This window comes from Panthera pardus, unplaced genomic scaffold, assembly GCF_024362965.1.
Source record: "Panthera pardus isolate Hobbes unplaced genomic scaffold, ASM2436296v1 HiC_scaffold_15, whole genome shotgun sequence".
NCBI lineage: Eukaryota > Metazoa > Chordata > Mammalia > Carnivora > Felidae > Panthera > Panthera pardus.
This window is the reverse complement of record NW_026526710.1, coordinates 26,896,291-26,915,401: the sequence shown is the minus strand read 5'-3', so window position 1 is coordinate 26,915,401 and position 19,111 is coordinate 26,896,291. Positions and strand designations below refer to the sequence as shown.

At 41.5% G+C, this 19,111-nt stretch overlaps 1 protein-coding gene across 5 annotated transcripts in view; it reads right to left on the bottom strand.

Annotated features, from left to right (window-relative positions):
- The window catches only part of SPIRE1 (spire type actin nucleation factor 1), a 200,823-nt gene extending 181,959 nt beyond the window's left edge, over positions 1 to 18,864 (bottom strand). For all 5 annotated transcript variants that reach the window (XM_019433832.2, XM_019433836.2, XM_019433833.2 and 2 more), the window contains exon 1: positions 18,375 to 18,864. In XM_019433832.2, coding sequence (XP_019289377.1) covers positions 18,375 to 18,696 — 322 coding nt within the window. In that variant the 5' untranslated portion in view covers positions 18,697 to 18,864. The remainder of the gene's footprint in view (positions 1 to 18,374) is intronic.
- Between the last annotated feature and the right edge of the window lie 247 nt (positions 18,865 to 19,111).

Below are 19,111 nucleotides of genomic sequence, written 5' to 3'. Positions count from 1 at the left end.
AGGCACACAATGCCCACCAAAAAGACACAGGGCCCCTATAATCTTTATGATAAATAAATAGCTCTCAGAATTATTCTCCAAATTTTCCCATGGGACCAAATGTGGGCAATGTTTGGGTCCATCTGTGAAAGTATGTTCTTTTTTTCATGCTGAAACTGAGCATCAGTATCAATAGATAAACATTGATACTCCTGTCAGCTTGCCTCTGCCCCCTCATTCATTGAATAAATATTTGCTAACACCTACTAAGTACTAAAATACTGATGATATAGCAGCAAACAAGCCACACATAGTCCTTGCTCCCTTTTTGAAAGACAGGGAATGCATGAGGAAGGGATAGGGCTTACGTTCAGTGAACACAGACCCAAAGAAACAAAATAACTACAACTGGTAATAAATGCTATTAAGGACAGAAAAGGGAGAGAGAGAAAATAACAGAAATGATCCAATTTGCAGTGGTCAGACAAGATATTTAAATAGAGATCATGATGTTGGGTAGCGTCTAACTACAGGGTTGACAGAAAAACCTGTTCTAGATCCAAGAGCCAGCCTGTGGTACAGCCCTGGAAGTGTTTGGGGGGGGGGGGGGGGGGGAGCATAAAATGCATTTAGAAAGACAGGCAGGGGTAGATCACACAGGCCTTTCAGGACAGTGTAAGGAGTTTAGATTTGATTTTAAGGACAATGGGAAGCTACTGGAGGAGATTAAGCAAGGGCATGAGCTGATTCAAGGTGGGTTTCCCGGTTGGTCCTGCTCTGTGGAGGGTCAAGGTGAAAGCATGAAGGAGGAGGGGTGGCAAACAGGGGTGGAGCTGGGGGAAAGCAATGAGCCCAGGTGGTGGCAGTGACCAGGAAGCAGAGAATTAAGATATAATTTAGAAGCAGAATTAACAGGATTTGCTAATGGATTGTACTGGGAATGGAGCAGGGTGAGAAGGGAAGAATGATACCCTGGACAAGCCATATTTTCAGGAACAGCATTCTCAAAGACTTGATTCAAACCAATCAACATCAAGCTTAAGTTCTCAATACCCTCAAATACCCTGAGGGCACCTAGCTGGTTCAGTCAGAAGAGCATGCAACTTTTGGTCTCGGAGTCATGAGTTTCAGCCCCATGTTGGGTGTAGAAATTACTTCAATAAATAAAAATAAACTTAAAAAAAAACCAGAACTCATACTCTGTAAGAGACAAGTATATTAGGTACACTTTTGGGACAATTTTTATATGAAAACTAGAGAAAAAGTACAACTTTGAACAGTTAGACCAAAATTTAATAATAAAATAATCCCTACAGCCTAACCACACCTGAGTTTCTTAAACATCATGGCCGTTAAAGGCTCAGAATCCACGACCAGATGTTTCAGTGTCAAAAGTTATGACACTGAAACTGTACAATCATTAGCTTATACCTATGTCCCCCAACAAAAATTTTTTGCCAAGTTACATTTATAGTGAAAAAAGATCTATACACTTGACACAAGAAACAGTCATATAAAGGATCTTTTATTTGTTAAATGATCAAATCATTATCCACTATGCCATACAATCTCACTAGTATAGCTACTGAAAGATTAACAGGAATTTAGAATTTAGATATGGGAGAAAATTGGTATACTTGCTAACCAAACAAAGATTGTGTGTTCATCAAGCTCCTCTTCTTGGCCTGGCTGTCAGGAAGAATGAAATAAAATCTGATGTTCCACTACCACAAAAGCCCTGTGCTACAGCCTTTTCTTCTTCACACCTGTTGATAATTACCCTTTCTCTTAGCTGCCTTGGGAAGGCAGTGTGGCAGAATAACAAGAGCAAGCCTTTACACTTGGACAGTCCTAAGTTCAAATCTCACTTCCATACTTACTAATAGTGTGATGTAATTTTAAAATGTTTGTGTATTTATTTTTGAAAGAGAGAGAGGGAATGCATGGGGGAAGGACAGAGAGAGAGGGAAACAAAAAGAAGCCCAAGCAGGCTTCACACTGTCAACATAGAGCCTGACACAGGGCTCAGACCCATAAACCTTGAGTTCATGACCTGACCCAAAATCAAGAGTTGGATGCTTAACCAACTGAGCCACCCAGGTGCCCCTGTGATGTAACTTTAAAGTAAAATATTTGCAGGGTTTTCCACCTTCTCATCTATTAAAAAAAAAAAAAAAAAAAAAAAGGAATAGTATCTACCTCACGGGCTTACATGAAAATTAAATGGAAAAAAAATGTTTTGAGGGGCTCTGCACAATGCCTACTGCAGGAGCTCAGCAACTGGTAGCTAAGCTTACCACTATTAACCCTGTGGAAAGATGAGAAATGTAAATACATTAAAATAGAGTCCTAAGAAAAACAGAGCAAAATGCTTACTAGGATTACAACCATGTAAAAGAGGTTATCGATTTTGAAATAAAAAAGTAGCTAAATCACATGAAAAAATACTATAAAATTCAACTCATTTTTATACTTCTTGTATAGATCTTTAAAAGCTACTACCTTTCACTCCATACCTCTCCGCAGAGGTTCCTAACACATAGCTTCCCCCCAATTCCTTATGTGGTGGTGTCCAGGATGATGACACTCAAATGGTCAACAACAGCTGGAGCTCAGCAATGGCTCAGGAGGAGGTGGTGGGGAGTGAATTGTCATTAGGTATTACTCAAAACTGGGGGCGCCTGGGTGGCTCAGTTGGTTAAGCATCTGATTTCGGCTCAGGTCATAATCTCACGGTCTGTGGGTTCAAGCCCCGTGTCAAGCTCTGTGCTGACAGCTCAGAGCCTGGAGCCTGCTTCAGATTCTGTGTCTCCCTCTCTCAGATCTGACCCTCCCCCGGTCACGCCCTGTCTCCCTCTCTCTCTCTTTCAAAAATAAATAAACATTAAAAAAAAACCAAAAACCTGAAAATAAGAAAGCCTGAAATGGCAATCTCTATAATCAACCCATAAATAAAAATACCGTAAAGTCCCCAGAACTTACTACTTTACATGGCAAGGTGATTCTGAAGCTATGACTAAGTTAAGGCTCTAGAGATGGCGAGATTATGCTGGACCATCCAGGCAGGACCAATGTAACAAAGAGCTTTATGAGAGACAGGAGAGTCCAAGAAGGAGCTGTGATGACAGAAGCAAAGACTGAAACCATGTGAATGCAGGAAGGGGGACACAGGCAAAGGAATATGGAAAGTCTCTAGAAGTTGGAAGAGGCAAGGACCAGATTCTCCGCTGCAGCCTCCAGAAGAAATATAGCCCTGAAAATACCTTGATTTTAGCACACAAGACCATTTTCAGACTTCTGACCTCCAGAACTGTAAGCTAATTTTGTGTTGTTTTAAGCTACGAAATTAGCGATGACTTCTTACAGGAAATGAATACACAGACCATGAAAAAGTCAAAGCAATATTACATGCTCTCACCATCTCAAACCCGATCCCAGGCTACCCTGTGTACAGGAGAATCCCATGCAGAATGTTCCAGAGTCAGAACTCGCCCACTGAGCACAAGGTAATGGAGTACAGTGGTTAAGAGCAAGGGCTCCAGGCCAGACTCTTGGGGCTTGAATCCCAGGTGGGCTGCTGGCTAAGTTTAAGGCCTCTATACTTTAGTCTCCCATTTAGAAGGCAGAGGCTAAGACGAGTACCTATCTCCTGGAGTTGTTGTCAAGATCAAAAGTAATAATCCAACTAAACTGCTTAGCCGACTGAAGGTCTCATAGTAAACACTTAATATGAGCTTAATATGAGCCATTTAAGTCTTTGACCTTCTCTCCAAGGAGGAAATAAGCTGAAAGACTCGTCTTCCAAACCCAAAAAACTGTAAGTCAACAGACCACTGGGTCCCTCAGATCCCTAGGTATAATTTAACGGGCCCTCTCCTGTGCCTTGGCCTGTAAGTTCGAGGGGTCTCCCGTGTGTCTACACACTGTGTCGGCCCAAAGAGAACGCAGCTGAGCTTTCATAAATGTATTAAACTTTTCTGAAATGTGACTCACAGGAAGGAGTTCAGTCCTCGCCCTCTCACCAACTCTCTCCTCCCTGTCTCCTCAGGGTAGCGTAAGCGGTTGCCTTTTACTGCCAGTGCATGCCCTTGGCAGTCTTATCTTGCCTCTCAAGTGCTCCTTCCAAGACTGGCAGCACTCTATGAATGATTCTAGTTACTATAATTTTTCATCTCCCTACACTGAACATCTCTGGTTGAAAACTTCACTTAGATATTCTACTTTTATAAGACATCAACCTCAAGGGAAATGCTATGACCAGTGGAACTACTCTGAACACCTCTGCCAGAAATGCATTAAAGCCAAAGGCATCCATCCAAACTATCCGGAACATTTCTAGAAATACATGCCATTCAAACCAACCCCTGCAATGCTCTTTTAAACTCTAAGAAAATAAATTATTGTTAATGAAATATCTCATTAATACTTAAAATTAATCCAAAGCATTCGCTTTATGTAGTTGAAACACATTGTAAATGCCAGTGTAAAACCTTCATTTTTACAGCTGAGGAGGCTCAAGCTCTAGAGATAAATGATTCATTGAAGGTCAAGGAACTGTGACCAGTTACTCAGGCTGCTGGCCCACTAGTCGTCCTACAGTCTCCCCTGGCTCAGTAAGGGAGAGCCTGGGAAGCAATGGATGCCTAAAGGTGAAGCACAGAGTCCACACTAGTGGAGAATACTAAAAACAAACTTTCTAAGTATCACTTTGGTTTATTTGTTCACTGATCATGACTAATAAATGCAGATAGAGAAAAAAATATGCTGTTAATGTGAGCTGTTAATGTGAGCCTTATGCCCTCTTAATAGGACAAAGAATCCCTTGACTAATCAATATGAACAATACATTTAATCACACTTTGTAGAACTTAAAGCATAATCTTACTATTTTAAAGAAGTGTAGAAGCATAAAGGCATCACATGTTTGCTTCTGTAACACGATGTTGCTCTTAGAGATAACTGACTTTGATCCTGGTCAGGAATAAAACCTCTAATCTTAATACCACTTATGGAAAAAATGTCACCCATCTCTTCATTCATAGACAGTGTCTATGTCTATGACAGTGACAGGCCCTTCCAGAACCTGACTCTCCTTTCTTGAGAACTTCTAACTCCTATCTGTAGACTCTGCCCTAAGCCAGGCTCTGTGACCTTTCATGTCAGTCATCTTTGCCATAAATCTCAACTTTATCTTAATTCTGAAATATGGGCTTCTGCTTTATTTTTGAGGCCCACTCTTTACTTTGTATCCTAGATCCCATAATAAAACCCCTTATCTTTAAAAAAACAAAAACAAAAACAAAAACAAAAAACCTTGGCTTATTATTGCCAGTCACTTTCCTAGGGATTATACTCTAGCCCTTGGACCTCACATCAGTGACTAAAACCAACTACCAGACTTTCCCAGCATAGGCCACTTACTGGCTCTTATCTGTATCACTGTCTACCTTTTCTGGCTCTGCTTGCTCATGAGATGAGCAAGTCCTGCAAATGGATTTCGTGGGGCCTGGCTGGTGGAACGAACACCCCTGATTGTCGTCCATCCATGAAGGTAGGCCTCACCATCATCATGGCCACCCTCCAATCTAGGAGTAAGTTTGGTCCAGACCCCACACCCTCCCAACCTGTTCTAGAGTGACCAAAATTGATCTTGTTCTAAAAAGAAAGTTTTAAAAATGTTTTAATTATTAGAGTGTGATTTTTCTTTCTATTCAGCAACCTTAATTAACTAAACTTTATTTCATCTCATTGAACAAAAATCATTAAAGGTCAAGTATTTTCCACTAAAAAATAATTTCAGCATGTTTCCACCAAAACTCAAGTATTATCTTTGTGTATTTTACGTATACAAAATTTATATAGCAAAAAGGTTTAATCTTTTGTGCCAACTCAAACTGGATGGTAATGACAGTCTTACCATCTTCAGAAGAGTTGTGAGGGCAAGTACAGGGTGGAAGGTGTCCATAGCCATTAGCAAGGTTTGCCATGGGAACAGACAGGAGTGACAATACAGAAGCCACATTCCTGACACTCCTGTGTTAGAGGACGGGATGATGGAAGTTGTGTTTCTTTTTGTAAACAGTGTGGATTTGGATTAAAATTTTCCCTGCCGATATTAATTCAAGCATTAGGGGTGCCTGAGTGGCTCACTCAGTTGGTTAAGTGTCCAACTCTCGATCTCAGGTCAGGTCATGATCTCATGGTTCACTGACAAGGTGGGACCTGCTTGGAATTCTCTTCCTCTCTCCCTTTCCCTCTGCCCATCCCCAACTCAAGTGCGTGCCCTCTCTCTCTCTCTCAAAATAAACTTTTAAAAAAATAAAGTATGTTTTAAAAAAAAAGTTAATTGCTTAAATTTCATGAGGCTTCAGAAGAAATCCACTGAGATCACAGCATACTATCACCTTATTCAAGAATAAAGAAGACTTGGAGGGGAACCTCCCCAAGCTAAATTATAAAAAAAGGACTACTACCAAGTGCCAGTTCCAAACATTCCTGTATTTCCTGTCAACTAAAGAATTCTGGTTTTCATGCATTTCATAAGCATTTCATAAGTGCATTCCACTTAGAATCTCCTCTCCCACCCTGGCATCATGTATGAGACCATACTAGCCAACAGAAACCTTGTCAAAGAGGTATCTTCAGGTACTTCTATTCGCAAACGCAAGCTCCTGTAGTTATACTGCCATAACTACCACCCATGTTCACTTACCCAAACATGTTATGATATAAGCTTCAGAGCTGAGAATTAAAACCACACCTTCTACTGCCTACTCCTGTATCTTCCGTGTTACCATGCAACATTAAAGAGTTGATCTGCAGAGGAACTTCGTAGGAATAAATATGACTCCACAGGAAAAATATTTTTTCCAGGCCAATTTAGTTTCTAACAAGTCATTATCTTCCCACCCTATGCTGCCTCTCCTGCTTTCCCAGCAGCCAAGTACCCAGGTGGGAAGTCTGAGAGCATTCCAAGATTCCTTCCTCTTTCTCACCCCCACATCAAACACTAAAGGGCCTGCCGGGGTGCCTGGGTAGCTCAGTTGGTTAAGCCTCCCACTCTTGATTTGGGCTCAGGTCATGATCTCTCAGTTGGTGAGTCCCACATGGGGCTCTGCGTTGACTGCATGGAGTCTGCTTGGGATTCTTGGTCTCCCTCTCTCTCTGGCCCTCCCCTGCTTGTACACTCTCTCAAAAATAAATAAACTTAAAAAAAACAAAAACAAAAACAAAAAATACTAAAGGGCCACGTCCTGTACTATTTCCTAGATTGCTCTCAATCAGACTCTTTCTCCCCGAGGTCTGCCCTTGTTCAGACCTCCATCATACCATAAATACTCCCAACTGGTTAGGCAACTTAAAGGTTACTAGGATCTAATGATAGTATGAAATGCCTGCTGGTGTCTCTGCCCTTGTTTTTAGCCAATTCAATCCATCTTCTACAAAACTCCCATCGTTACCTATCCAAAAAGAGTAATCTGCTTACATCATTTTCCTGCTTAAAATCCTTATATGGCTCTCTATTGCCTATACAGGCTAACATACAAACTCAACAGTGCAGCACAAAAACGTCCTTCATAACCTGATCCCAGCCAACATACCTTTCTAGTCTGTCTCATTCTCCACCACACCCCCACACATCCCATGCTCCAGGCACAGTGGACGCCCACTGCAAGGAAGACAAACAGGTTCAACTTCACGTGCCAACTCCAAATAAGTGGTAGTGTCTGCCTGAAGCAAAGCTGAGAACTCCGAAGCTGCTTATAAATTTAGCAGCAAAAATGCAATGACTGATTAAACAGTGTCTGCTTTTGGTATGGGGAAGTGGGTGTCAGCACAAATGCCATTCTACAATTTACGTACTACTGTTCTTTGAATAGTTCTTCCACATTTCTAAACCTTGTACTTGCTGTTGCTTCTGCCTAAGTGTCCTCCCTTTATCCCACTGCTCATCCTTCAAGGCCTCCAGAAAATTGGTCTCCTCTATGAAGTCTGCCTTACATCACACCAGCACAGTCACCCTCTCCCTTAAGCTCACACAGTTTTCTGTACATGTCTCTATCACTTTAGAATTACTGTAACTGTACTGTGTTAGTTTATGCACCTGTGATCTTCTTGAAGGTATGGGTGCACTTCATTCTTCTTTGTATCTTTAAACCTGGTACAGTACACTTAGAAGGCACTCAAACACTGGTGAAATGAATAAATGAAATCGTGGGATGGGCGATTCTTCTAACATGATATTATCGCTAAAATCCAGGAAGATATGGCCAAGCCCAGAACCAGACAACCTGTGGTGACTGACAGTGGCATTCTACCACTATTCATCACCTATCTTTCTATATATCTTTATCTCTGAAAAATATAAGATATGAGAGAAGTATACTGGGTAGAAACTTGGCTTCCAATTAGACTGGGCCATGAATGGAAAATATGAGGAAAAAAGACAACAGACCCAAATTTTTAAAAATACATTAGCCCAAGTAGCATAAAAAGATCTGAGAGTCAGTTTTCAGAAGTTACATATGGACCAGCAAATCCTGCTATTATTAGTGATATAGCCTTTCCGTAAACATGACACTCATCAAATCCTGATGAAATTCATACTAATGTCCCAGATTGGTTTTAATTCTTAAAATTTGGGAGTGGCATCAGGGAAATGTAAATCAAAACTACGATGAGGTGTCACCTCATAGAAAATGATTAAAATCAACAACACAAGAAACAACAAGTGTTGGTGAAGATGTAGAGAAAAAGGGACAATTGTGCACTGTTGGTGGGAATGCAAACTGGTACAGCCACTATGGAAAACACCTCAAAAAGGTAAATATAGAACTACCCTACTACTACAAAAACACTAATTGAAAAGGATACACGTACCCCCTATGTTTATAGCAGCATTATTTACGATAGACAAGATATGGAAGCAGCCCAGTGTCCCATCAATTGATGAATAAGGAAAAAGTGTTACAAACACACAATGAAATATTATTCAGCCATAAAAAAGAATGAAATCTTGCCATCTGCAATGACATGGATGGAGAGAGAGTATTATGCTAAGTGAAATAAGCCAATCAGAGAAAGACAAATACCATATGACTTTACTCATGTGTGGAACTTAAGAAACAAAGCAAATGAGGAAAGGGGGGAAAAAAGAGAGAGAAACAGAGACACATAAACAAAGAAACAAACTTAATTACAGAGAACAAATGGATAGTTCCAGAGGGCAGGTGCTTGGGGGTATGCATTAAATAGGTGATAGGAATTAAGGAGTACACTTGTGATGAGCACTGGGTAATATATGGAATTGCTGAATCACTATATTGTACACCTGAAACTAATATAACACTATGTTAACTAACTGGAATTAAAACAAGAACTTTTTAAAAAATTAAAATTAGGGATGCCTGGGTGGCTCAGTCAGTTAAGCATCCAACTTTGGTTGCTCAGGTCATGATCTCATGGTTCATGGGTTCGAGCCCCGTGTTGGGCTCTGTGCTGACAGCTCAGAGCCTGGAGCCTGCTTCAGATTCTGTGTCTCCCTCTATCTGACCCTCTCCCGTTTGTGTTCTGTCTCTCTTTCTCAAAAATAAGTAAACATTAAATTTTTTAAATAAAAAATTAAAATTAAAGGTGCATGTGGGCGGCTTGGTCGATTAAGTGTCCAACTTTGGCTCTCAGGTCATGATCTCACAATTCATGAGCTCAAGCCCCGCATCGGGTTCTCTGAAGTAGCACAGAGCCCGCTTCAGATCCTCTGTCCCCCTCTCTCTCTGCCCCTACCCCACTTGTGCTCTCTCTTTCTCTCTCTCAAAAATAAATAAGAACATTAAGACAATCTTTTAATAAAATTAAAAAACAAAATGTTTGTGAGATGCAATCATTTTGGAAAAAAACTTTTGGCAGTACCTATTAACACTGAAAATACCCAACTACTATGAACTAGCAATTCTACCTTTAGGTATATACTCAACACAAATGCTATATTCGTTCACCCAAAGATCTGCTTAATAATGTCCACAACAGCATTTTCCATAATTTCCAATAGCTCAATATCCAAATGTAGGATCCAAAAAATCAAACAACCATGGATAAATTATAGTATATTAATACAAGGGGGTATGATACTAAAATGTGAATGAACTACAACTATATGCAACAATACAGATCAATCTCAGAAAGCTCAGAGAAAAAAACTCACGCATTAGGCTGTATAATACTAGCTGATTCTGTACACATAGGTTCAAATATATGCAAAACTTATGGTGTTATAATTCATGACAGTGGTGACTCTTGGGGTGGTTGCTGACTCAAAGGGTATACAGACAGGTCTGCTGGGATGTTAATAACGTCCTGTTCCTTGACCTGTATTCTGATTACACAGTGTATTCACATTGTGAAAATTCATCATTTATAATTTATGCACTTTTCTGTGAGTTATACCTTAATGAAAATTCGCTTTTAAAATAAAGACAAAATAGAGATATTTACAAATAGCAAAAACTGAGTGAATTTAATAGTAACAGACTTGCACTAAAGTAAATACTAAAGGAATTCTTCAAACAGAAGGGAAATGATCCCAGAAGAAAGTATAGTAATGCAGGAAGAACTACAGAGCATGGGAATGGCAAATACGTGAAAAAATCTAAATGAATATTAAATTGCACAAAAATGATGTCATATTTTAAATCTATGATAAACTAAAATACATGTCAACAATCATAAAACAACAAAAAGAGATCAACGAAGTTAGGATGTTCTAAGATCTCTGCACTGTCTGGAGAATAATACAGCAAGTAGTTTATATGACATTTTAATAAAAATTCAATAATGCATGTTTGGTTAAGATATTTTATGAGCATATCACAAGAATATATTTTATCCACACCCTATACTCCAGAGCAGTAATGCAAATGCATGTTTACAAAATGGACAACTATTTCAAATGTGATCAATCACCAACATTCTGCATGGTTCTACTGCAGCCTCAGGGACAGCTAGCCCTGAGTATCCATAACTACTTGTAACAGGAAGGCCAATGATGACAAGATTTGTCCCAAACCAGTTCTTGACCACCCACATACTCCAGTCACTCCATACTGGACCCCAGGCCACATTTCACTGACCTCCCCTCAGCTCCAGTATATCCAAGTTGATATCCCAATCAGGCTCCCCTGGCTTTAGTCCCCAGGTATCTTTCCCTTCGGGTAAACAGCGTGTACAGACTGCTCTCTCTCAACCTCTGTATTCAACTTGGCTCTGTGGTATTCATTACATAACTGCGGAAAAGATGTGGTAGGCATGCCAGTAAAAGCGAGATACCAGAAAGAGATACCTCACAAATCTAACAAAGTTTGAACACCAAAAAGAACTATGCCTTATGCTATTTGAATTCTTCTATATTTAAAACAAAACAACACCAGCATCAGCAATCATACCCCGTGCTGAGCTCCTTAGAGGTATGTCTGATTGTAGGGCCAGGACAAAATACATACACATCATAAACCTTAAAGTATCTTGTAGCACCAGAAAGTAAAGATGTGCTCAAAAACACAAAAGGATGGCTGCATGTCAAAGGGACACAGGAGCCAACATGAAGGAGCTTCCAATGGCTACAGCTGGAACAATTTGAGCAACAAAATAACATGGTAATGAATAACGAAGTATAAAATATACATGATTCCAGAATGATATAAATACATAAATGGGGGGGAAAGGGACAAATCTTCCTTACAGAAGAAGTCCAAATAATATTAAGTAGTAACAAAATATAAAATTATATTAAAATTAAGTAATATAAAATTAAGTAGTAATAACAATATTAATTCACCCCTCCAGGAAGAGGCCCCCTTCTCGAATGCAGGCTAGACTTAGTGACTCCTTTCCAAAGAACAGATTGTAGAAAAGGTAACTCTTTAGTGGAGAAACCCAGCAAGTAAGTGCATATCCCCAGTGGTGTCGTGTCAATATTGTATGCCTCCATCCTACGTGATGAGAGGAGCCCCTTTCCCTATGTGGTAATAATTCTTTGCCCAAACACATAACCCCAGTCTAGTCAGGAAAACATTAGGCAAACGTAAATGGAAGGATAGCCTGCAAAACCCCTGACCAGTACTCCTCAAGACTGTCAACTCAGGGGAAACCAGGAAAGTCTAAGAAACCACAACAGACCAGAAGTATTCCATACTGTATTATGGAATAATACAGTATTCCATATTATACAGGAAAAAGGCCATTAACAGAAAAACTAGGGAAATCCAAGTGAAGTATGGAGTTTAATTAAAGCAATGTGCCAGCGCTGGCTTCTTAGTTTTGACAAACAGCACAGTAGAAGATGGTAACATTAAGAGAACTGGGTAAGAAGTACACAGGAATTCTCTGTGCTATCTTTCAAACTTTTCTGTATATCTAAAATTATCTCAAAATAAAAAGCTTATTGGGACACCTGGGTGGCTCAGTCAGTTAAGCCTCCGACTTCGGCTCGGGTCACGATCTTGCAGTTTACAAGTTCAAGCCCCGCATCGGGCTCAGTGTTGACAGCTCAGAGCCTAGAGCCTGCTTCAGATTCTGTGTCTCCTTCTCTCTCTGCCCCTCTCTCTCTCTCAAAAATAAATAAACATTTTAAAAAATGTTTATAAAAAACCCACTATTTTTGGTAATAGGCAATGTTTTCCTCAGAGTTTTAAACAAATATCTAGAAGATTGTTTCTCTTTTTTCTACTTAGCCAACAGGAAGCAAGCGGGAAACATAATATGGCTCAGATGACACTATCATGAAAGCAGGATGGGAACTGTTGCTATTTTACAGAATTTGTGATGCGGGAAAGTGATTCTGACCTTAGAAATAAAACAGGCAGAGCGTGACTCGTCATCTCTCACCAACATATAGTCCTTGGTAGATCAATGGTTGTTTTCTTCTAAAGATGAGTCATAATTCTTGGTGAGGCTAATGGCTTTCCAAAAGAACCTTAACTTACTTAAGTACCCATATCTGTATATAACCAAACTCTTTCCACTGTTTTCCTCTGCAGAAGGCAGAAACACAGATACAAACCACAAACGCACTATTGCACAATTTCTGCCAAAAATGTCCGTGGCTACTCTCACATAATGCAACACAACTAGAAGTATGTTGGAGGGTAAACTGGAGTCAAAAGTGACAGCAATGTTACTGATTATGGCTAAAATATCTTAATTTTGTAAATGACTACCTGAACATATCACTGAAGCCCCACCCAGGGGCCTAGAAGAGGCTTGTGTAAATAAGTGGGCTCAGGGTTGAAGCTGCACTAGCTTCGTGGTAAACTTTCCACTGTGTTTATGTTTTATCTTCTCTTCTTCAATGTCTAAAACAATTTATTTTTATATCGCTCACTGCTTACACAATAGCAGGAACTCAATTCATGTTTTTAAAATTTAATTACCCAACATATTTGGACATACTGTTCAAATGGAATAATCCTTACCTATTACTGTGCCTGATAAGACATTTCACCAACCCCTAATACCATCATTCACCCCCAAACTCTACCCTGGACACATGCACATAAATCTCAAAAGTTCCTTCCATTTAATGATCAGGATGTGAACACTCAAGAATTATACCAAGAATGAACAAGAATTAATCTTTTAAAATATGGTTTCACTATTTTAACCTTCTCCACAACTATTCGGTCTCTCTTTAAAATCAAATAGTATATTATTCCAAGACCAATTCTCCCACCAAATTAGCATGAAACTTGCTGAGAAGTTGACGGATCATGTCCTCTTTTCAAAGTCCAAACAAAGCCTGAATGTTTCCTATACCAAGGGATGCCGTTATTAGTATGCACGCAGGTTTTCATTGTTCCTCAAAGGAAAACCTATTACCAATCTAAGATTATTTTAAATCAAGATGTGGTCATTTTAAATGTTCTTTATACATCTACCATTATAGATACATCAAAGATTTTGAAACCAAAATCTGAAATGTTTTTTTTTGTCAGATGAGTATTTAAGGACTAAGAGGCTGCTGAGAGATCATGCAATGGATCTAAGCTCTAATACTGCTGTTATTAATAATTCTTTGTGGCATCCCAGGAAAAAAAAAAGTTTCAATCTTTCAAAGATCTGAAATATAACCTAAATTCCATCAATGACTCTTACTAAATATGTACAGTAAAATGTGTTCGAAATGCCAGTTAGGTACACTGGTGACAAAGAGCAGGCTCTATATGTAGACCCTAAGTGTCTTTAACTCATTTGACAGAGGTGTGAAAGCAAAAACTTCATCAAACTGTTACCAGACAATAAGGTCTTACTATGGCTACAAGTACATAAACATTGGGTAAAATAAAAATGTTAAGTTATCCACCTAAGAAGAATCATAAGCCCTCTTGATTCTAAGCAAGTTTCCTTCTATCATCACAGAAATAACTTCATAAAATATACTAATTCATGATTTAATCATTTTCACTCTTAAGACATCCTTTAAAGAACTAATATTTTCTTCTTCTTTAATTTATCTCCTTCAGTCCTTTATCACACTGCTTTCATGGCCATGTTAGTATATGGCACTAGATTATATCTGAATGCTAAATAAAATTGCCTATTCCTTTTTTTTTTTTCCGTATTGGTCTCATTTCCGTGTCTCCCACATCTTTCATCATTTTCCTATTTCTTTTATAAAGTATTTCTAATTTAATTCAAACTGATTGTGAACATTCTGGATGTATCAACACTGTTAAAAGTAAAAAAGAACTAAAATCAATTACTACTATATTCAACCCCAAAACAAGTTCAGAAAGCATGTGAGCAACATGCATCCCACGCATCTATGGGATTAAGAGGAGCAATACTACTGATAGGGAACCAATACCACTTGTTCATTCATTCAACAGCAGAGGGAACAGTGGCCAGCTGAAAGACTCACTCACTGGAGGATAACCGCGAGAATCCGATTCTCCACTCTGAACACAACCCTGCGTACCACTCATCATCTGCTAGACCAATAGTTCTCAACAGATCACTTTGCCCTCCCAGGGGACATTTAGACATGTCCAGAGACATTTTTCATTGTTATGACTTGGGGGAGGGGATGGATAGTTAGTGGCATCCAGTGGGTAGAGATCACGGATGCTGCTGTACATCCTATACAGGCACAGGGAAGCCCCATACCGAACTATTCATCCAAAAATGTCAATGGTGCTGAGACTGAGAAACCCTGACCCAAACATTTGTCCCAATTCTGAGTAAAAATGCAGAATTGCAGGACCAGAGGCACCATGGTGGTGTGAAAGGACACAGAATTAGGGGAAAAAGGAAACTAAAACTTACTGAGTATCTGCTACATACTAAGCCTTGCTGTTGTCATTTTACACGCGTCATCTCACTTAAACACTCTCTCGTGAAAAAGTCATCTATTCTCATTTTACAGATGACAAGGCTGGACTCAGGGTGACTATATATGCAGAACTTGAGTGTCTTTAACTCATTAATTAAGGGAGGTTAAGGAAGTTACTCAAGGTTACTCAGCTAGGAAGGGGAGGAATCATGACCCAAATTCAAACCAAATCTGTTTCTAAGCCTAGAGGTTGAAAGACCTGGATTTTATTCAAAGTTACCAGTATGAATTTAAGCAAGTCCCTTAATTTCCCTAAACCTCCATTTGGAAATAAATCAATGGGTAAATGTATGAAAATATAAATGCTGTTGATTGCCAACAACATACATGGTAAATGCCCTACAATGAAAAAGTACTTCTTAGAATTGAAGTGTCATGATTACCATTTTTCCTTAAAAACAATTTATACATGTGCACAGTATAAGTTATCATTAATTTTTAAGAATCAAGATTAAGTGCTCAGTTGTACCTTCTGTAGCCATGCAACTACTCTTAAATCCTAGGAGTAAATAAATATAAACAACATTTTGGTATGAACTTCCTAAAGATTTTTAATCAGTCAACCCTAAAATGCTCAAGATTGTATCAACAACTTTGGTTGGGCTCTCTCCACAACTGGTAGCAGAAATCATGAGCAGAACTAAGGAAGAAGATGGGGTGCCTGTGTAGTGCAGTTAAGCATCTGACTATTGACTGATCTCAGTTCAAGTCATGATTTGCTGTTTGTGGGTTCAAGCCCTGCATCAGGTTCTGCGCTGATGGCTTGGAGCCTGCTTGGGATTGGGATTCTCTCTCTCTCTCTCTCTCTCTCCATGTCCCTCCCCCCCTCATTCCCTCTCTCTCTCTCAAAATAAACTTTAAAAATTAAAAAAAAAAAAAAAAAAGAACTAAGGAACAACACAAAATGTTTATAAATCCATTGCCGCTACTGCAGGGAAACTACTATTCTCTCCGTGAAAAGAGTATTACATTGAGGTCAAGATGTTATCACTCATAGGAATGATGCAAAATAATAACGATAATTCATTTTAACTACCACCAGAATACACCCTTGTCTTTGACAAGTAAACTACTGTAGGTCCATAAACATAACATAAACCACACTCTTCTGGGATCAAGTTCAAGAGAAAGATAATGTAAACTGCTGTTTGTTCCTTCCAGAAGACACCAGTACCAAATGCTACTTCTAAAAGGGGGTTGCAGGGCACCTGGGTGGCTCAGTTAAGGGTGTGATGTCTGACTCCAGCTCAAAGGTCATGATCTACTGGCTTATGGGTTCGAGCCCCTTGTCAGGCTCTGTGGTGACAGCTCAGAGCCTGGAGCCTGCTTCAGATTCTGTCTCCCTCTCTCTCTGCCCCTTCCCTGCTTGCGCTCTCTCTCAAAAATAAATAAACATTAAAAAAATAATAATAAAATAAAACGGGGTCGCACCCAACATTATTTTCCTTAGAAATGCCAGATTCCAAGGCATGGCTTTGCTGTATTTTATAATAAATTTATCTTTTAATATATTAATACACTGTAAGTAAATTATAATCCCGAGTATTTTCCACTAATGTTAAGTCAAAACTTAAAAACAATAAACACATCAAATAAACTAAAAACTATTTGAAATAAAATAATTTCTAAAGAATTATAAAGACTCAATTTAAATAAATAAAAGTTCTAAAATGTGTTTACCACACACACACACAACACACACACACACACACACACAAATTAATGTATTAATGTTCTGGTGGAATTGAAAGAATTGTTATCTATAACCTTGAACGTTTTTTATTTTAAATAAGGATTTGCATTAAATGTCATTTTACTAACTACTTATGAATTACATCTTTCACCGTTAGCATTTTGATACTTTCATCAACTTTCTAAAAGTGAGGGCAGATTATTTCTCTATGTTCTTAACATACTTGCCTCTCAAAAGACTGAATTACATTAAAACTGACATGAAAAACCTATTATCAATCCCTTCATCACCATCACCAAATCTGAGTAAGCCCTAGCTACATATTAACGTGTAGGTGATAATCTTGAAGAATTTACACCAGACAATGACCTAACCAAAATCCATTTTCTGTTTATCTGAAATCCTGTCAACGTTTGACTCGACAAACCTGTTTTTTCATCACAAGAAATTCTAATACGCAGGTAAATAGCAGTTGTTTTATAATTTTCAGGAGCTAGATAGAAATCATTATTTAATCTCCTTCCATCTCTCCCAATATAACAAAATTCTCCTCGGGGCTTTTTATATTTCCTAACCAAAGGAATTTGTTGCCAAATTAAAAAAATACTATTAGCTGACTATTCATTCTGAAAGGTGTAATTTTCCTGACAGCAGAATTAAGTATCCTTGGTGAGATCTCACGTGAACCTTTCATAGCACCTATCACACCATAAATGCAACCCCAGTAAATAGCCCTGGCATGTAAGTATGTATACATAGCTTATCACGAAAAGGACCCAACCCATTCCATTTCCCAAACAAGACGCGGGCAGCTGTCCTATGACAGTGTGTACAATTACCAGCACCCTGGGCAGGTCGGATGGCCCAGCCGGAGTGGGGAGGGCGGCGCAGGCCCGCCCAGACACCCTCTTCACAGCCCCTCTTTGTGCCGCTACCCGCCCCCCACCCCCTGCTCTGACCTACGTGGGGCGCCGCTCCACCACAGCGCCAGCACCACCCTCCCCCGCCGGCCCCAGGCCCGGCTCCTCCCGGTCTCCCTTGGGAGGTGGGGGGTCGCGGGGCGGAAGAGCCGGGCCCAGGAACTGCGAGGGAAAAGGGGGGGGGGCACAGCGGGGATCCTCCTGTGGGAGGTAAGGGTCGCGGAGAGGGGGCAGGGCCCAGGGACTGCGAGGGAAAAGAGGGGCCGAGGAGGGGTCCTCTCGTTGCCGGGGGGGGGGGGGGGGGGGGGGGGTCGCGGGGCGGAAGGACCAGGCCGGGGACTGCGAGGGAAAGAGGGTCGCGGCGGGGATTCTCCGCGGGGGCGCAGGTCGGCGGCCTCACCCGCAGCGGGGGGCGGCTCTCCCGCGTCGCCGGGCGCCAGGGTGACGGCGCCGTCCCTCCAGACACGGATCTGCGCGGCTGAGCGCACGCGGTGGCGGGGCTGGCGGCGGCCGGCGTCCGCGGCACGCAGGGAGCCGCAGCACTGGTAGCACACGGCCCACGCCTGCTCCTCGTTGATGGGCTGGTTGTAGAGCCTCAGTATCTCCTCCAAGCTCAGCGCGTCCGGCGGGCCGCCCGCCGCCTCGGGGTCCGGCGGCCCCTCGCCACCCGCCGGCTCCGCCCGGGGCTCCCCGCCGCCCGCCGGGCCCGCCGGCTGAGCCATCCCGCGGGTCGGCGCTGCGCTCGGCCGCCGCGCCTTGTGCCGGCGTCTCTTCAGGTCCGGAGCATCGTCTCGGCGCGCCGCCGCCTCCTCATCCCCGGAACCGCCCCGCCCAACCTGGCCGCGCGCGCCGCCGCGGGGGACCAGGCAGGGAACGGGGCTAGGGCCCGGCGGCCGTGGGCGAGCGGAGCGCGGCGAGGACGCCGCGGCCGTCCTGACCAGGCCGCCGCCGCCGCCGCCGCCGGCAGCCCGTAGCGACGCGATGGCGTCCGCCGGCCCCGCCCCGCGCCCGTCGCGCGCTCAGTGCCCGGGCTGCGGAGCCGCCCCTCTAGGGGTCCGCACGACTGGGAGCTGCGGCGCGCGCTCCGCCGCCGCGCTCCGCCGCCGCGCTGATCATTCCGACCGCAGCCAGCCCCGC